General features: G+C 31.4%; 1 protein-coding gene across 18 annotated transcripts in view; it reads right to left on the reverse strand.

Annotated features, from left to right (window-relative positions):
- Positions 1-5,317: 5,317 nt before the first annotated feature.
- Positions 5,318-17,988, reverse strand: part of LOC106615948 (very low-density lipoprotein receptor) — a 251,414-nt gene continuing 238,743 nt past the window's right edge. For 17 of the 18 annotated variants that reach the window (XM_036372667.2, XM_036372668.2, XM_036372671.2 and 14 more), the window contains one exon: positions 5,318-6,949. In XM_036372667.2, the coding sequence (XP_036228560.2) occupies positions 6,905-6,949 (45 nt within the window). In that variant the 3' untranslated portion in view covers positions 5,318-6,904. Of the gene's footprint in view, positions 6,950-13,187; positions 17,523-17,988 lie in introns of all 18 variants that reach the window. The other variant, XR_004978621.2, reaches the window with a different exon arrangement.

Raw genomic sequence — 17,988 nt, forward strand, 5'->3', positions numbered from 1 at the left:
CCATATACTTGTACGATGTTACAAAATTTGTGTCCGTTTTTACTTAGATATAAAGACAAGATAAAAGTGCAGTTACAAACATACGTATTTATTTAATGTAAAAAGTGACACAGTTGTTGTCGTCAGCTGGGCACAGCCAATTATCACATCTGTAATGTTGACGCATTTGCACGACATAGCATGTAAAAAGAAGAAGATACAATGTGACGTATTCGTAATAGCTTTAACTAAACTCAACTTGCTTTCCCGCTGCTCGACTTTGGAAAACGAAAAGACTTTTTGAGTAAACTATAGATTCATATCTTCGTCGTATCAGCTAATGCCGACAAGTTAAAGCGCTTCATTTCATTTACAACACCAAACAAAAGTGAAGCGCACACAAATAAAAGCAATAAACAGAACAACGAAACTGCGCACACTTCAGTTTTATACAATAACTGTAATAGTTTTGTGCGAAATTGGGCACTACAAAACACTCAAAATACTCTTAGTGCGGTTAGTTGAAACGAGTTTGAACCATTCAATATAATACATAATGCTATTGCGGCTGCTGCTGCTTTTGCTTCTACTCCCTGGTGGCCCATTTTTGACGATCTTTCTGTGATGGCCATTCGAATTTATATGCACTGCTCGTTCTCTTTCTGTTTACTTCGCTAAGCTATTTTGTTATTGTTGAATTTATTTGTTTGTGTGCGACATGTGCGGTCGATGTTATAAAAACAATATTTATTGCCATGACATCATAAATTTGCTTTTGTTGCTTATACCCTTGGTTAGTGGGTCTGCTCAGCTGAGTGGAGTACTTAAAAGATTTGAGTTTATAAATATGGGGATCCATCCTTAGCAGCTCGAACACTATAAGAATTTTCTAAAACATTCTCTATCTTCTTAATTTTAAGACACTCTGGAGTACTTCATAATAGAAGGAAATACCTGCAAAATTAATAAAACTTGTTCATTGAAAGCTAATATAACACTGTTCTTGCAATGTAATTAATTTTGCTCTCACGCTCAAAACAGCTAAATCAATTTGGCCCCCTCAATTCGTTTGCAATCGCTTGGAGTGCGCTGAATTCTTGAACTATGGATTAGCTAAACTGGAACTTTTAGTGCCAAACTATTGAAAGTTCAACCTTTAGCCACAAAGGGGTTATTAAAAGGATTTAAGGCTTGAATTCATTTTTATTACCCTCTTTAATGGTTTTCGGCATACTGCTCCCTCAATCCGAACACGCCAGTCGCCAATTGAGCGTGCCGACGGTAACAAATTTCGCGGCCATTAGAAACCAACTACCGGTGCACATCAAAACACCAAAGTGGCGAACTAACATAAGCGGCAATTTCTTTGGCTATGATTTTAACAGACACCGTGTGGGCGAAACTCTTAGCACTTTTGCCCCTGGCAGACACATATACTTACACATGCTCATACATAGCTGGTGGGCGAACAAGACCGCGCTTCCTGGAGGAGTATTAAACAGTCATTTGGTATTATTTAGGTGTAATTAAACCGTTAACCGTGGCGAACAGTGACGTTGTAATTAAACACTTGCCCATTGAAAGTGCATGTATAGGCATGAATGTGTGTATGTGTGCTTGCGGTAAGTCGGAACAAAACTAATGAGTTCATGCTGACAATGACTTCATCTTGCGTCTGGTGTTTGAAAATATTCAGCCAACCATATGTACATTCGTGTTCTCTTCGTTTATTAGTTGGCATGCTTTTCGGCGTCCAAAGCAATGCACTTACAGGTCATAATTGGGTGATATATGTCGTCCTAGAATTTTTGGTGGTATATTCAGCTAGCCATATTTATATTTAAAATGTGAAATATTAAGATATAGGAAAAGGCAACAGTCGCAGAGATTCGAAGAGTCAGCAACTTGATGCAACTCTGTTGTAATAATAACTAATTGTATCTTTCATTCTTTTAATTGTTGTGTGAATATTTTGCATTTATGAAATCATTCAAAAACTCCTAAAGGCAATTACTCATTAAAAATTTGGAAGCAACCACAAACTTATTAATATTGAAAAAGTTTTCTAACCAACATTTCTCACTTGTTTCAAATAATTATGTGATAACGGTTTAAGTGTCATTCTGGTTCGCTCAATTAAAAGTCGCCCGACTAATTGGACAATCTACATAATTAATTAAGTCGATATAAGTTGTAGCGAGAATCCTTTCTAATGAACGAATTAAAGTGTGAGAATATTCATATATTACATAATAAATAGAAATAAATGCCATATGTGACATTTTCCATGTCTAATTAAACCTAATCCACTATACCATATGTGTCGCTGATTGATAAATTTCACTTATCTACACATTTATACTATCGCGCTATAAATGTGCGCTGTCCTCCTAATGCTCGTCTTCTTTGCTCAGCAACTTCCAACAGATTGCTACTAATTTAAAAAAATTGGCCACTAATCAGTTTTTTCACTTTCCACCGTATCGAGCTCGGTCATTGCTCGTGTGAATTATACTGTGCTGCTCAATAAACTAGACCAATTCATTTGGGGACTAAGTTTCAACAATGGAAGAGGAAGAAGCAGAAATAAAGTGCCTGGACCAGGTTGTGACTTTGCTATCACAGCAACAGCACAGCTCAGCTGACATCTCTTGGGTCACTGTAGACGTTGGTTACATGAAAGCTGAAATTGTTGCAGCAGACAAAGATGAAAAGAAAAGAGAAATTGTCCTTGATTACTAATAATTTCCCATATAAATCTGCAAAAGCTCTAGAGCGTTGATGACGTGGAAGTAATGAAAAAGTGAGTGAACAAAGTTGTATTTTCTTTCTTAACAAAAAATTATATAATTTGTATTTATATATGTACATATCTACCTACATATTCGTAGAGCAGAGTGTCACTTGGTTTGTAATATGTGCCTACGTGAGTAATAGGTTCTGCACAGGCACTGATATAACGGGTGTTTCTTTTCCATGTGGTTTTCAAGAAGAAATAAAATGCATATAAATGAATGGCTTTATTATAAAGATAAGGGTTTATGCCATTATGTTTTAAAAATTATTTCGGGCAAGTGACCGCCGCGGTTGGCTTGCATAAGTTCTCGCCGAGAGGCCCAATTTTTGAACACATTTTGCAACAATTGGCGTCATATGTCAGTATTAATGTGCCGAATATTCAGGTACGAAAAAGTCATTATTGAAAGGAAAGAAAAAGGCTTTATTTTTGAAGACCAATAATTTCCTCTGCCCATAGAGCACATCAACAGTGACTTTTTGAGGATGAAACGGCGTATAAATAATGGCAAAAAAGTGGCGTCTAAACAATATTTTTGGTATTGAAGACACTAGAAAATATATATCTAAATGATCAGCATGAGGCGCTGAGTCGATTTAGTCATGACCGTCTGTTTGTATATACGCGAACTAGTTCCTCAGTTTTTGGGATATAAATCTGAAAATTTGCACACGTCTTCTTCTCTCCAAGGAGCTGCACATGTGTACCGTTGATATCGGATCACTATAGTATATATCTGCCATACAAACTGAACGATCGGAATCAAGTGCTTGTATGGAAAACTTTTTCATTTGACGAGATATCTGGCATAAATTATTGTCTAAGGTAATGATGCAATATCCGAAGAAATAGTTCAGATCGGATCACTATAGCATATAGCTGCCATACAAACTGGCCGATTTAAATCAACTTCTTGTAAGGAATCTTTTGTATTTGTGAAGGGTATTATAGCTTCGGTAAAACGGAAGTTAACGTATTTTCTTCTTAAGTGGTTAATTTAATATAGCAGATATGCTTTAAAAGTAAAAGTTAATTTTTCCAATAAATGTAGGCGTCAGCTCAATTGTGCGACGTCTCCTTCTTAGCCGTCGCTTGTCGTTTTTACTGTTGCCGTGCAATACAGTTTAACATGTTGGTCTTTTTCTTCTTTTACTCATTCTTCTTACTTTTATCCTTATAATTTTTCATTGTTTTTGGTGTTCTATTATATTTTCATCGCAAACTTCGTTGGCTGTTTGCGGTTAAATAAATTTGCGTTATTTTTACCTATTAAATATTGATTTCCTTATTATCCTTCATATCCGTTATTTAGTAGTTGCGATAATCTCTGGTTGAAGGTTCGTGAGTAGCTTATGTAAGTGTTATAGATTCTTTTCTGTGTTGCCGCTTCTGGTGAGCTTGACTCTTGCCTCAACAACTTGGTGTTAGCCGGTAGTTGCAACGCTAACACAATAACCACTTAAACCCTTCCCTTAATGTGGGGTTGAATGGGTGTGAGTAAATTTCTTTTGTTCTGGTATTTTATGTTTATAGAGCAGTATAATATGTCAATATTTGACATTCTTTAGTTTGGTTTTGTGGCTCTGATTGTACATGGTAGTAGCTAAGAGAGTTTTATGTCCTTAAAAAAAATCAAATTACACAAACAATTAAATAATATTGTATATTTCGATAACAAACGTCGGAAGCTGTAAGTAGCTTTCATAACACTAACAATTTTTTCTTTTCCATAATAGTTCTTTCAATGTTTTATATTGTTAATAAAAATCTTTTACAAAACCAAGATTATGATTACTTACTCGTATTCTAAACGTTTTAAGGGCCAAAATTCGTTTTGGAATATATTACGTTTTAAGTTTTGAAGTTTAACAGTTCATTACACTATATTCCTGCATATCCATTTTAATATTTAGTCCATCTATCTTGGTGACGACCGCTGGTGCTTTCTATTATGGAATAGGTAACTAGTTCAAAAAGGTGATTTCAGGAAGGTTAAGAAATTATCTATCGATCGTAAAATAGAGTAAATGTGTGTTCGAAACCTTTATTGCGACAAGTATGCCAAAATATTTAAGGCTGTCACGTTAAGGGCTCTTTAAATATTTTTATATTTATCTTATTTTGTAAACCTATTGTAAATTTAATCGATAGTTAAACCACAGGTTGGTTAGCGCCATATTTCTATAAATTGTGTTTAAATAGGAAATATTTGATATATATTTTCCTCAACAATAATTCTTCTTTATCGGTAAGCCATTTCCTTCTTTCATACAGTTATTCATTGTTTGTTTATTTTTAAATCAGCTGATATTGACAGAAAAAAATGAATTTTTTAGCAAGTCTATGTCAACGGGCAGTTTCTTAATCCTCCCTTTAAGGGGTAGTAGAGAAGGGGAGCCTAATGCTATTATTTTGGGTGGCTTTTCCTACAGGTTGAATTTGAAATTTATTTTATAAACTGCAGTGACTTTAGCGACCTCCGCCAAAATCGTAAATTATCTATGTGTAAAATAATTGCTACCAATTAAAAATACGTGCAAGTTGCAATTTCAACATTTTACATTCCTTTTATTTATTTAATTATTTATTTCTCACATTACAATTTACTTATTTTATTTTTAAATTGAGTTAATTTTTTTTGTGTTTTTCCAATTGTGTTTTCGGTAATTTATAACTGTTTTTATGGCTATTGTCGTGTCTGTGGCTGGGTTAGTGGTGTTTTGTACGCAAGTGTAGGTGCGTGTGTGCGTATATTTTATACGAATACATGACCAAGTTTTTGTATTTTAAAATATTTCTCCTTTCATACAAATATATTGTACAAATATTTTTCAGTGACAGTTTCCAATTTTTGATTTCATTTATCTATTAGTTTTAATTAAAATTGATTTTTTCTTGCATTGTACTAAGAATAAATAGGTTTTAAATTTATACATTTTTTTGGCTTTCCAAGCGCTTAAAAGTTACAGAAGTGTTATTTTTTCGAAATTTCAAATAATTCAATTAAAGACTCAACAATTCTAAACAAATTAAAAACATACATTTGTGTAGGTATTTACATGTGCGTGCTTGTGTGTAAGTGTGTGTACGTGCTACAAGGCATTGGCGTACCATAAAGTATGTGTGGAGTAAAGAGTGTGTGTGTGTGTGTCAGCAGCGAGAGTGTAGCCTTTTCAAGAGTCCGGGCTGAATTCGACCAAATTTAATCATTTTCTACTTTAGGTTGATAGTGAGTGCGTTTGCGTGGGTTTGTGTATGTGTGTGTATAGTTTTTGTTGCACAGTTAATTGACTTCAAAACTCGCTCATTTTCTTGTGCGTTTCCTGGTTGCGCGTTCGAATGTGTGTGTGTTATGCTGGCCATTTGCGGGTGTGTTGTGGTAGTTCTTATTGAGGAAGTGTAAGTTTAAGTGTGTCAATCTGGATTCAGTTTGAAAAATGTCTTTCGAGGCAGTCGGTATATTTGTTTGTATTTGGAGTGTTTAACATTCCCAATTACAGAACTAGTTTCCCTAACGAAAACAGCATTGTGGTATTCCATTTTATTATATTTTATGTTGTTTCGTTTAGTTTTCTGTTTTATTTATCATTGTTGTTTCGCCAACAGAGGGAAAATATCATTTTGTATGACTGTACTCCTTCCAGTTTTGCTATATGTTTCAAAGAATTGCATCAAACCTGTTTAATTATATTGATTTTTATTAGTAAATTGCTTAAATTGTCTTCTTTATTTTATTTGCATCATAGAAACTGTACTTTAAGCTTTTTACTAGTTTTCATTTCTGATAATACAATACATTTGCTAACATGACGATACACTCAGTATTCTCCTCCGGTATTATCCACGGTTTATTGAAAGTGATCTGTCTTTTATTATTTGTTCGCCTTTTCACATTTTTCACCAATTTTTTTAAATTTTTTGTAAAACGAGTATATGATATGGGCGTGTCGTCCATCTATGTAGCTTCAGACTGAGATGGTGTGCGATGTTTGTTGGTGTGTTTGGATGAGGGATATGTGGTGTTGAGTTAGGCATGATTTTGTAATAAGCAAAACGAAAACAAAAATAATAAAAAGAATTTCATAATTATGAGCGTAATGACAGTAATCAGCTAATAGCATAAGCACTTCACACACACTCCGTGCCAGCTTCGGCGTTCAACGGTTCTTTGGACTGCAATTAGAGAAAATGGCGAAAAGGAGAAAAGTAAAAATTAGTTTTTAGTTCACCGTATTGTAGTTAAATATCGAACTTGGTATATATAAAAGCAAGTATTTATGCTGTTAAAATTTTAGCAAACATAATTTCAGATTGAAGCTTTTGAATAGTTTTATAAATATGAAGCAATAATTATAAAATTATATTACAAATATAAAATTATGTTATTTAAATAAATTATTTTGGGTAAACAAGACTTTATTCTAAATAAATTAATATTGAATTGCACAACTAACAACAACTTAAATTCTAAGCAATTTATCAAAGAATCATTTAAAGAACTTATACTAGTGAATACTAAATATAAAAAAATAAATAAACACGGGTTAAATTTTGAAAATAAAGAGCATGTTTACGTTGGATCCTTTTTTTAGGGATAAAGTTGCTACTTCACGGAGTGTTTGCAAAAGATAAAAAAACTACTTGGGAAATTACGGAAACACATATAAATATACGATAATTCTTAAACAAAATATAGCAACATTTAATAAGAAAATGCTAAGCATCTGAACGTACTTCTACCTACATATACGAGGTGTGTTTAAAAAATATTAGTTTTTTGAAAAATATATTTGTCTATATTAATGTTGTCGCCTTCAAAATCGTCCCCATTCGATATTATGCACTTATGCCAGCGCTTCTTCTAATCGTCTAAAAACTTATCAAACCCGATTTTTGTGATAGTATTTAGCCCTTTCAGCGATGCGTTTTAATTTAAACATCTAGGCTTGTAAATTGGACTCTCTAAAGCCGCGAAATTTAAATTTTAATATTCTCTTCATTTTTGAACACAATTCGTATATGTAAATAATATAATATTTATCAAAATTGCATTGGAATGCCACAGCGCATTAAGTGAACAGTCATGCAAATATTTATAACAGTTCATATCTTGATCTTAAGCTCAAAAAAGAAAAAATAGGAGAATCAGTGATGAATATTTACTGGTACTGGTATAATTCTTTTATGTTATTTAAAATTTTTGTTTTCAATTTTGTACTAATTAGTATAAGTTTTATGCCGAAGTAAATAGTTGAGAATTTGAAAGTCAAAGCCTTGTCAACGAGATATTAATTTGATGAGTTTATCTGCCTATATTTACACTATTTACAGGTAGGAGATTAGTAAAGATGAAATTAAAAAGAAACACTTCAAGAGAAAAATTTAAGGCTAAATATCAATGATATCGTTTTAGCATTGTAGGTAGTTGTCTTTATAAAATAATTTAAAGGTGTTGGCTGTTTGTTTGACTTTGTGGTCGGTTTCACTAATTTTCGCTGTCATCGTTTACTTGTGTAAATAAATTTGTTGGCTTACAAATTTGGAAATACTTATAAAAAAAGTATTATTAAATGTGTTTTAGAAAATAAACAAATGGGAAATTAATGCAGCAATTTTCAGGCAGTTTGTGGTTTCTACTTGGTCGAAATGATTTGAACATTTAGTTTTATATGGATTAATTTAAATAAATTTCAGTTTGGTTTGATTATGTGCATTTATCTAACTACGAGCTGATGCAAATATTATATAATCGAGAATAAATATTCAAAGCTGGGCGTTGAGTTGGTTGCAAATGCAGTCAGCTTGAAAAAGGCCAAAATGACGTGTGTATGAAAACAGGAGTAATTTGGTTGAGTTGCACATTAAGCTGCTATTCATGCAAAATATATTGAAAAAACATTAATCCTTATTACAAGTAAACACACATGCAATCACATTTACCTAAGTGAAACTAATGTGCATACTAATGGAAAATACACCATTCTAAAACCATTTAGCATGCAAAACCAAAAAAAAAACATATACAAAAATCTCCTCTTTTGAATTGATGCCCAACTTATACATATAAACTTTTAAATTATTTTCTTTATAAAATCACATTTTTTTCTTTTTCCAAAATTTGAAAGCAGTAATTTAATCACTGTTGTGATTGTGTAATTTATGTTCATGGATGAAAATAACATTCAACGCTAATCTGCCGTTTAATACAAGTTCATTGATTTCGGAGGCAACCAGTATAATGCCCGTGGCGTCACTGCCACAGAAACCAAGCTTCAGCCACATTCAAATTAAATGTGACAACATGCTGCTTTTGTGGTTGCCAAACCGCAGCGAATTGCAAGAGGTGCAACTCGTAGTCGCTAAACCAGTGCCACGGAACCATAACCGCAAAAATTTTCTACAACATAGTGTGGCCGACATTATACCAGATTTGCCCTATTGATTTGCAGTAGCTCAGTGAATTTGTGAAATTCTTCAGCGAAATAAAGAGCCCGTCTATTATGCGAAATGAGAGATGCTGTTGGTTGTAAAAGTATGGTACATTGATAAAATTCAATTGACTTTTTTCAAATGGTGAAGTATGTGAAAAGCGGTTGGGTAGTGGTATTTTTTGTTGGGTTAGGTTAGATTAAAATGAGGTTAGAAATCTTAATTTTTGGAATGGATTGGTTCACAAATAGCCTATGATATGTTTTATTACGTGAGACGTAATATCGACTCTAGGCAACATTGGCAATATTTCTGATAAAAAATGGATGACTGTTATGTAATCAATGCAGTTTTTAGAAAAGTAATACTCAATTTTTATTATTCGATTAAAAGCGGTTAAAAGTGCAAACAATACATACATATGTATTAATGATTGACAGTAAATCTTTTTGATTGGCGATATATTTGTGCCTCAATCATTGTTTTATTGTAAATGCTGGTTTATTAATATTAATATTATACAATATAATACTTTACGTTTCATAAATATAATCGATATTCCATGCCATGAACGATCTCAGTTAACAGCTACGGGAGAGTACTGACATTTAGACAGATATTACACTGTGCAACCAACAATAAGGGATTATCGATATGGTTGGATATTGCTGGCTCAGAGGAATGAACAAATATTTGATTACTTAAACATACACTCGCACAACTACATGTTGATGTTATTGTTTTTTGTTGTTGTATATAATACGTGTATTTATTTGGATTCTTTGTTGACTGAAATTTTGGCAGCTTTCTTGTATAGCTAGCGGTCAAATTAAATAATATTTACGAAATTTGTTATATAAGTTTGGACAAATAACTAAAAAAGGAGTTAAATTATTTTGCAAGCGGACGTAAATTTGAAAACATAAATACTTTCATAAATAATTTAAGCTCTTAGTGTGAGAGCAGGAGCGACATAATTTTCAAACATGAAAGCTAGCTGATATTAGCATGAAATGATAATCGCAAGCGATATCTGTCCAAATATTATTTGACATTTGCATAATTATGCAAATAGACACAAACGGACAATTAGCGATTTTCTTGCGTGTGGATTTAGTTTGACAGTTGAAATCACAAGGTGTTACTTACACAGCAGTACAATGAAGAGAAAGCAGTTGTTTAGTGAACTTTTTTAAAATGCATTATGGTATTAAATCGAGGCGATTTAAGCACAATTAGTGATTATAAATATGGCTAAAGGCAAATTACATAACTATTGTACAACTGACAGTATAACTTACAGAAGACAAATTGATTGTACGATTTTTATTCAGCAGATTTCGTTTTAAGGCTTCGCGGGTTATTCCTCGCATTTCATTAACAAAATACAAGAAAATTTGCTTCTCCAAAAATAAAAATAAATAACGAAAAAATAAAAAAGATGAATTCGTAATTCAATTGAAATCACAATAGCTTGAATGTTTTCTAAAGAAAACTTAAATTTTTTTGAGATATTTATATTTTATTCACACTCTAGACACTACAGTGGCGCATTTAGTACTGTTGCATCCAAAAAAAAGTGAAGTTATGTCTAAAAATTATCTTTAGCAAACATATAATTTTTTTATTATAGTAAAAACAGTTCACGTGCGAAGTAATATTTAATATTTAAATTAAATATTTTAAAGCAAAAATAATATTAAATATTTTAAAACATTGAATAACATTTAATTTATTTCCACATAATCTGTTTCTTAAATATTTTAACGTATGTAATAATTATTTGCTTTTCCAAATTTTGATTATATGCTCTTTCTTTAAATTTCATTTTCTGTTCAAGTTATTTAAGCACTTGTACAGTCGTTGTCGACCGAATATAAATTTCATCAATTCCTACACTAATCCGTATCAGCAAGATCTGCTAATTGACTCAATTAACATTATAATCAATAACCTGTTCAATATTTGTGTATTTGATCTAAATTTAGCATCAGCTTTGTGTAAAAGTTTGCGTTTTGCGCCTCCACTTGTATTAATTAATTTATAATTGATTATCGTAAGCATTATGGTTGTTATAGTGTTATTTGTGATGTTGTTGGTGTCTACTCCTTATTAAGCAAAGTGCTGTGTGTTGAACTTTAAATCCTTGCATGTAGCAGCAATTCCTTGGAAGAACAATAAATGCAAATGGTGGTAAACTTACATATATTTTAACAATGGAAAACAGGAAGGTAATTATTATGTGAAGACTTAAGAGATTGTGATTACAATAGTATAAATGCCTATGCTATAACCGGGAAATGAAACATTTTGTGGAAAAAATGATGAAAACAACAAGAAGAGCAAAACCAGCCAATTTACGTTCAATTCAAATTCATCTTATAGTGAAAGGTGGAGCGAAATAGGTGTGGCAGCCATTTGATTTCGAATCAGTTGGAGTTTCATGTCTCACTTTTTTACTTTCATGGAATAAATTTCCTTGAATAAAAATTGTGAAAGCAGTGATAATTTTTTACAGCTTCGTGTTTACTTATTATACGCACTTAACTGTTATTAAAGAGTTACCGTTGAGATTAAAATGCACCTATGTCGCATGTCAATATTTATTAAAACTCGTGGAAATTCACCTGATATGAGCAAATAGTGAGGAAAGCCACTCAAAGTTAAACACAAGCAAAATGAATGCGAGTGCAAACAATACCTCGGGTTTGAAAAACAAAAAATATCACAAAACAGTAACAACAAAAGTATTGCAATTACATCGTTTGATATGTCAACTACAACCGATCATCAGTTGAATTATAATGTACCAACAATGCGCAGTTATCAAAAGCAGAAGTAAAGTTTTTATGAATTTTTAGGTTAAGATGCCTGCAGCTTCTCAGTGTTTTGTGTTCTGAGCGCCATAATTGTTCGTTTCTTTATTGATTGCGTTGTTTTTTTTTTATATTTTTTAATTACTGGTTTCAGCTGGAATTTTTTCGCTTTGTAAATATTTCCGATCTCCCTATTTGTTCGCAATGTGTGATGTATGATGAGTACACGTTATTTTTTTATATCTAATTATGAAGAAAAACCGAAATATACACAACAAATATAGGGGTACGCTGAAACATTCCACAGCGTTGCATTGTACTCCATTGATAAAAATAACAATACAAGTTTTCAATGCTCAAACACTTAAAATACATAAAACGATGCATACATAGACAGTTAGTTGTTGTAAAATGCTTACATATATGTATATAACTTAAATAAATGCATGAGTGCTAAACACGCACATACACAAACACATATTCAACCAATAAACAACAAGGATAACAACAACGTACAGCAAGAGATCGAGTAAGGGAGAGTGCGTTAGTATGTATATATTTACAATGTGTCATTGGGAAAGGTAAAATGCAAGTTAAACTATGCAAATATGTTAACTAATTAAATAATTTATTTTACTGATATACTGTTTGTATGTAAAAATGTTTGTATTATGTAGAAAAATCAGCATTTTTTAAAAAACATCTTAATATACTAGGTTACATACAGCAAGAGGTACAATGGTTTGAGTCAGTAAATTTGAATTATAAACGAGCAATTTTAATTATGGCAATTTCATATATTTAATTAAAATTTATACAACCACTATTAATTATGTGCAACATAAATGAAAATATAAAAGGGTAATTAAATGAAGCAAATAAAAATAAATTACTTTTTGTCACTATGAACCGCGTTTATATCAACTAAATTTTGGGAATTAAAAACTTGGTGAGGTTTCTGTCAAATTTATGAAATGAAGTAGTTATATATTTAATGCTATCATTGTTTTGTGGTAGATGAAATACTTTGTAGAATGAAATCAATAAGAAAAATTAAAAAAAAGTAAATAATTTCTTTAATTTTACGCATACAACTCGGTTTTTGTTTTTGGTGAAAATGGGTCGAGGTTACTAATTTGTGTATAATATTGCTTTCAAGTACTTACCGCTAAGTGAAAAGCTGCTTGTTCGCCCCGTTAACTACAAAACATTGCCATGCCTCTTACTTCCAAAAGCAAATGCATTTCGTGTTATGTATGAGAACAATGTGAAAATGCAATTTCTTCTGGCTTCTGGCAATAGCTTTTTTATCTCCCATTGGCGACTGGCTTGCAAGTGCGCCCGCTCGCAGCATGGTAATTTCAGGGGAGAGAAAGAGAGAAGAAAAAACGCAACACGAAAAGAAAACCAACAAAGGGCAAATGTGGAGCAGTGACAATTTTTCAAATGCAAGAAATTGCGTATTACGAGTGCACTATATGAATTTCATGTGTGTTGATCTAATGCTGGTGAGGTTGCTGAGGTTATAATTTCTTAAAAGTTGAACATATGTATGTCTTGTTATCTGTGTTGATGTTGCTACTGTTTTCATTTACTTGCTTTATGCAGCGCGGTTCACTGTTTCATGTGTGCATAAATAAATCAACAAGAATTTAAATGTTGTGCGAAAAAAATAATTGAAATTAAATATATATGCTGCTTTTCCACAGCGTGAACTGGCTGAAGATGTTGTGTTATGGGTTATGTTTTAGTTGTAATAGAATTGGTATCTCATTCTGCGTTTTACGCGCATACGAGGACCAATTCTTAATAATTCGTAAAAAAATTCGCACATTAGATATACGCCAATGCAGTTGTATTGGTACGCCGATGCGAAAACACAAATTGAGACATGCCGTATGTGAGTTTTGATAAGTAGAAAGATAATGTGTGAAAGAAAAGATTTATGAGATAATAAGGATATAAATGGTGATCCAGGGCGTATGACTAATCTACTAGTGTAATAGTAAGTTGTACGGGCGTATGAGCGATCTGCCTGGCTAATGTCAATGAAGTTTAATACCTGTGCGTACATGTGACATATTTAGTGATTATTTCCATGTAAAATAAGTATTTAATATGGCTTGTACGAGTATGGGGAGATATCTCTAATCTAAAATATGTGCGGGAAAAGGGTAGAACCAGAAAAACGAAATTGATATGACTAATTTTGAATATCATAAAAACGTAAAGCTTCTTGTATTTTTTTTACTAAATTGTGGGGCAAAATATTAATACAAAATTATTAAAAGCACAGGTTTTAGTAATGAAGTAAGCAATATCATATTTAATTTTAATATTAGTTCAACAAAAACAGCAGTTAGTAATGAATGTTTTGGTATTTAAAATCATTTTGTTAGCAATTGACATTTAAACTTATTTAATGGCAAAGAGTATAATATTTATGTAAAAGACGCTTTGTGATTGTGTAAAGTAATTTTCACTTATACTTCTGTCAGATTAATTACTTTTAGACTACTGTCATAATTCACTATGCCGAGATTAGATGACTCGAATGAAATAATATGATAGCTCTACGACAAAATGTTATAGAAATTATATTTAGAAGTTACACCATACTGAAATACTTCTGATATTCTATGAAAACGTGCTTAATAATTTTTCATTGCATATACTTGAAAACCACGAGTCCCCTTGCGACAGAGATAAATTTTGTAATAATTTTGCTGCACACGCATGTAGGACCATACAAAGAAGATGTAATACTATAGAAAAAGTCGGTGTGTGTGTGTTGTGGTGGTGGTAATGCAGGACGCAAGTAATTTGTTTTCATGTAAAAATAATGTTTGCGGGTTGCTTTGTATCAATATGTGTACTTGCAACAAATGGCTGCATGCTCATTTCACTGGCACTTTTTCGTTTACTCTCGCATATTACGACCGTTCGTAGCAATCCATTATATGTCAGCATTTTCTACCGTTGTTTTTTTAAATTTTTTTTGTATTAAAATGTTTATTTGCATGTGACCGCGTGCATATTTTAAGGATATGTATTTCTCAATAAATATTGTGTCAATGTTGTTGTTGTTGATAAGCGAACGAATGGTAGGTTTTCTGTGTTAACATTTGTTTAATTTATTAAGCGACATAAAACCTTTTATTGCGCATAATTATGAGTGCCTGTACCAGCATGTTAAGTGCGCCAACGCCCAAAATGCCTAGTTTGTATGTGTTAGCGTGGAAATAACAAAACTTGACAAAAAATGCCTTTTTTCTTTGAAAATTATGTTAATTTTGTCTTTAGATATTGTCATGCATCAAGAATATTTCGGGAGGATGAGCGTCTTCAAAAGAAAATATTGTAGAACTTGAAGGAAAGATGAAAATAATCTTTCAGTGTTTGGTATTGCCTTCTTCTGTACTTCTGTATTTGGGTTTGCAGCAATTGAAAAACTTTTAGTACAGTTAAGTTAAAGCTATTTAAACAAATCTGAAGTGAAAACCGCGATATCGTCTAACAATTAGCATATATTATACCTAATACTGGTACTAACAACTAGTATTAGTATTAAATAATGCAAGTAAATGTCGGGAACGATGAATTTCTAAATTTGTATGTATTACAAATGTTTACTTGGTTTAAATGTGTTGATTTTTTATTCTTTTGCGCGTGTTTGTTTGTTGTTAGTGGGTACGTTTTGTTGTTGTGGCTGTTTATTATGCGTGTAGGTACGTGTTGCAGCACTTATGCCACTTTTTTGTATGTATAGTAAATGTTAATATTAATTAATTTAGTTAAATTTTATTTTATTTACTTTACTTTTCAATTAAAATGCTTAGATACTTATTAACTAAATACTTACATCAAGATTTAATATTACCTCTAAATATCTTTTAAACATTATAATAATATTTTTCTTTTTCCAGTATTTAGTTAATAGCTTATGCTAGTCTTTTTTTTAGATTTTTCTTTGCATCATTATAAGTGTGTATATGTATATGTATTGTACATACACAATTCATCTGATTTTTTATGCACTATAAAAGGTTTATTTAATTCAACTGAATTTGTTGAGAAAATAATAGAGAAATCAAACTAAGAAATATTTCAATAAATGAAAATTGTGTAAGCGTATGGTTAAGTGAACTAAATTTGTATTTCAATTTTGTTTCGTTTCAAATGTTTCTTTTTGAAGGAATGACACAAGCGTCTGCATTACAGGCAGAATACCTAAGTGACATGGAAGTGGGTAATATTGTAGCTTTTTAAAAAACTCAAATTCAAAATCAAAGTAGGCATAATAGATGACTTGCAGTTTAAGTGCTTTGTGATGCCATTAATGATTTTAATCTATCATTATTTATTATAGTTTTTGTCTAAATTGTAGCTTTTTAAAAAACTCAAATTCAAAATCAAAGTAGGCATAATAGATGACTTGCAGTTTAAGTGCTTTGTGATGCCATTAATGATTTTAATCTATCATTATTTATTATAGTTTTTGTCTAAAAATATTATCCTGCAGCGAAGATAGGTTTATACCAGGTAGAAGGTTCATACCTTTCTCCCAGTCCCAAATAGACATATTATATTTTATATTTTCTCTTACTGAACATTTCACGAAACAACTAAAAAATCGTCAGTGTTGCCTGAATCGATTAAAGTCCGAAGCATAGTTCTGAAATAGTTTTCATATTCTTTACTTATCAATCTTTGAAAAGTAAAAAAATAAAACCGTTTACGACTCTTGTTAAACAATTGATGAATATCTGACTAGAATCTTATTTCATTTCATTTAAAATAAACGTTTTTCTTATAGAAAGTTGTAAATAGATAAACACATTTTTATTTTTTAATATTTATGTTGCTTCTGCGTAATCAAATTGCACTATTGGGACTTCTTTATTGAGCAGATAATGTATTAATATTACATTAAAAAATAAATCTAACAAAAAAGTTACAAGAAATTCAAGAACTCAAATAATAAAATATGAACTCAAACTAAAAAGATATTTTAATACATATATGTATTTGTATAGCTGTCTTCGACTCACCATTTCTCTGCTTGCTATCTTTGCGCTTTGCTCTTCTGTCAGAAAACTTGCATGTAAAAGTAACAACAAAGTTATCGAGTTAGCTTCAGACAAGAGAGTATGCAGATCAATTTAAGTGGTATAACCGAAGACAGCTTATTTATCTGAGTTGCTAATGCGTATAACTTTCAATAATAATCAAAAATTACCAATGTCTGGCATTGAATTTCATATGAATATTTAAATTTTCTTTTTAAATTTTTATAATAAAAAATATTACAAAATAAAAAAAATACATTTTGGTTAAAATCACTTTTAGGTAAATTTGATTTAATTTTACTAACTCTCATTTACTCTTGAATGCATTTCACATTTCATTTAGTATGCTTTTGCACGTGAACGCATTTCTGACGCTCATTTTGCGGAAAATTTTCAATACTGCGCGAACAGTCTTCTCTGCGAAAAATGCAGCTAGAAATAGATAGAAAACCATGAGGTGTCAATTAGCTCTTGGTTATTGGTTTTGGTTTTAAGGGGAATCGCTATTGCTTTTTTATACAACTATTTACACATATAATCATATTATAGCTGGATTTCTATTTCATTCACTACATTTTCGGGAGTTCATCTAAGTATTTCGCTTGAATTAAATTGTGTGAAATCAAAAAGTTTGTTAATAAAAATTTTTACTTACGAATTATGTGATTGATGTATAGTGTAACAGTTATTTACATTAGGAAAATGCAGTTTTTCATTAAACTAGTTTATCAAATCTTAGTTTGCTCATTGGCATGCTGTGCTTGACCACTGCTAAGTATTCATACATAGTTCATTACCTTAAATTTACCGTAAACAACGCTAAGTATTTGTATATAATTTAGGTTTGTTATTATGCATTTAACTGTATTTGCTATTGATTAACGACTAAGTTTTAAAA

This window comes from Bactrocera oleae, chromosome 2 (genome assembly GCF_042242935.1).
Source record: "Bactrocera oleae isolate idBacOlea1 chromosome 2, idBacOlea1, whole genome shotgun sequence".
Classification (NCBI taxonomy): domain Eukaryota; kingdom Metazoa; phylum Arthropoda; class Insecta; order Diptera; family Tephritidae; genus Bactrocera; species Bactrocera oleae.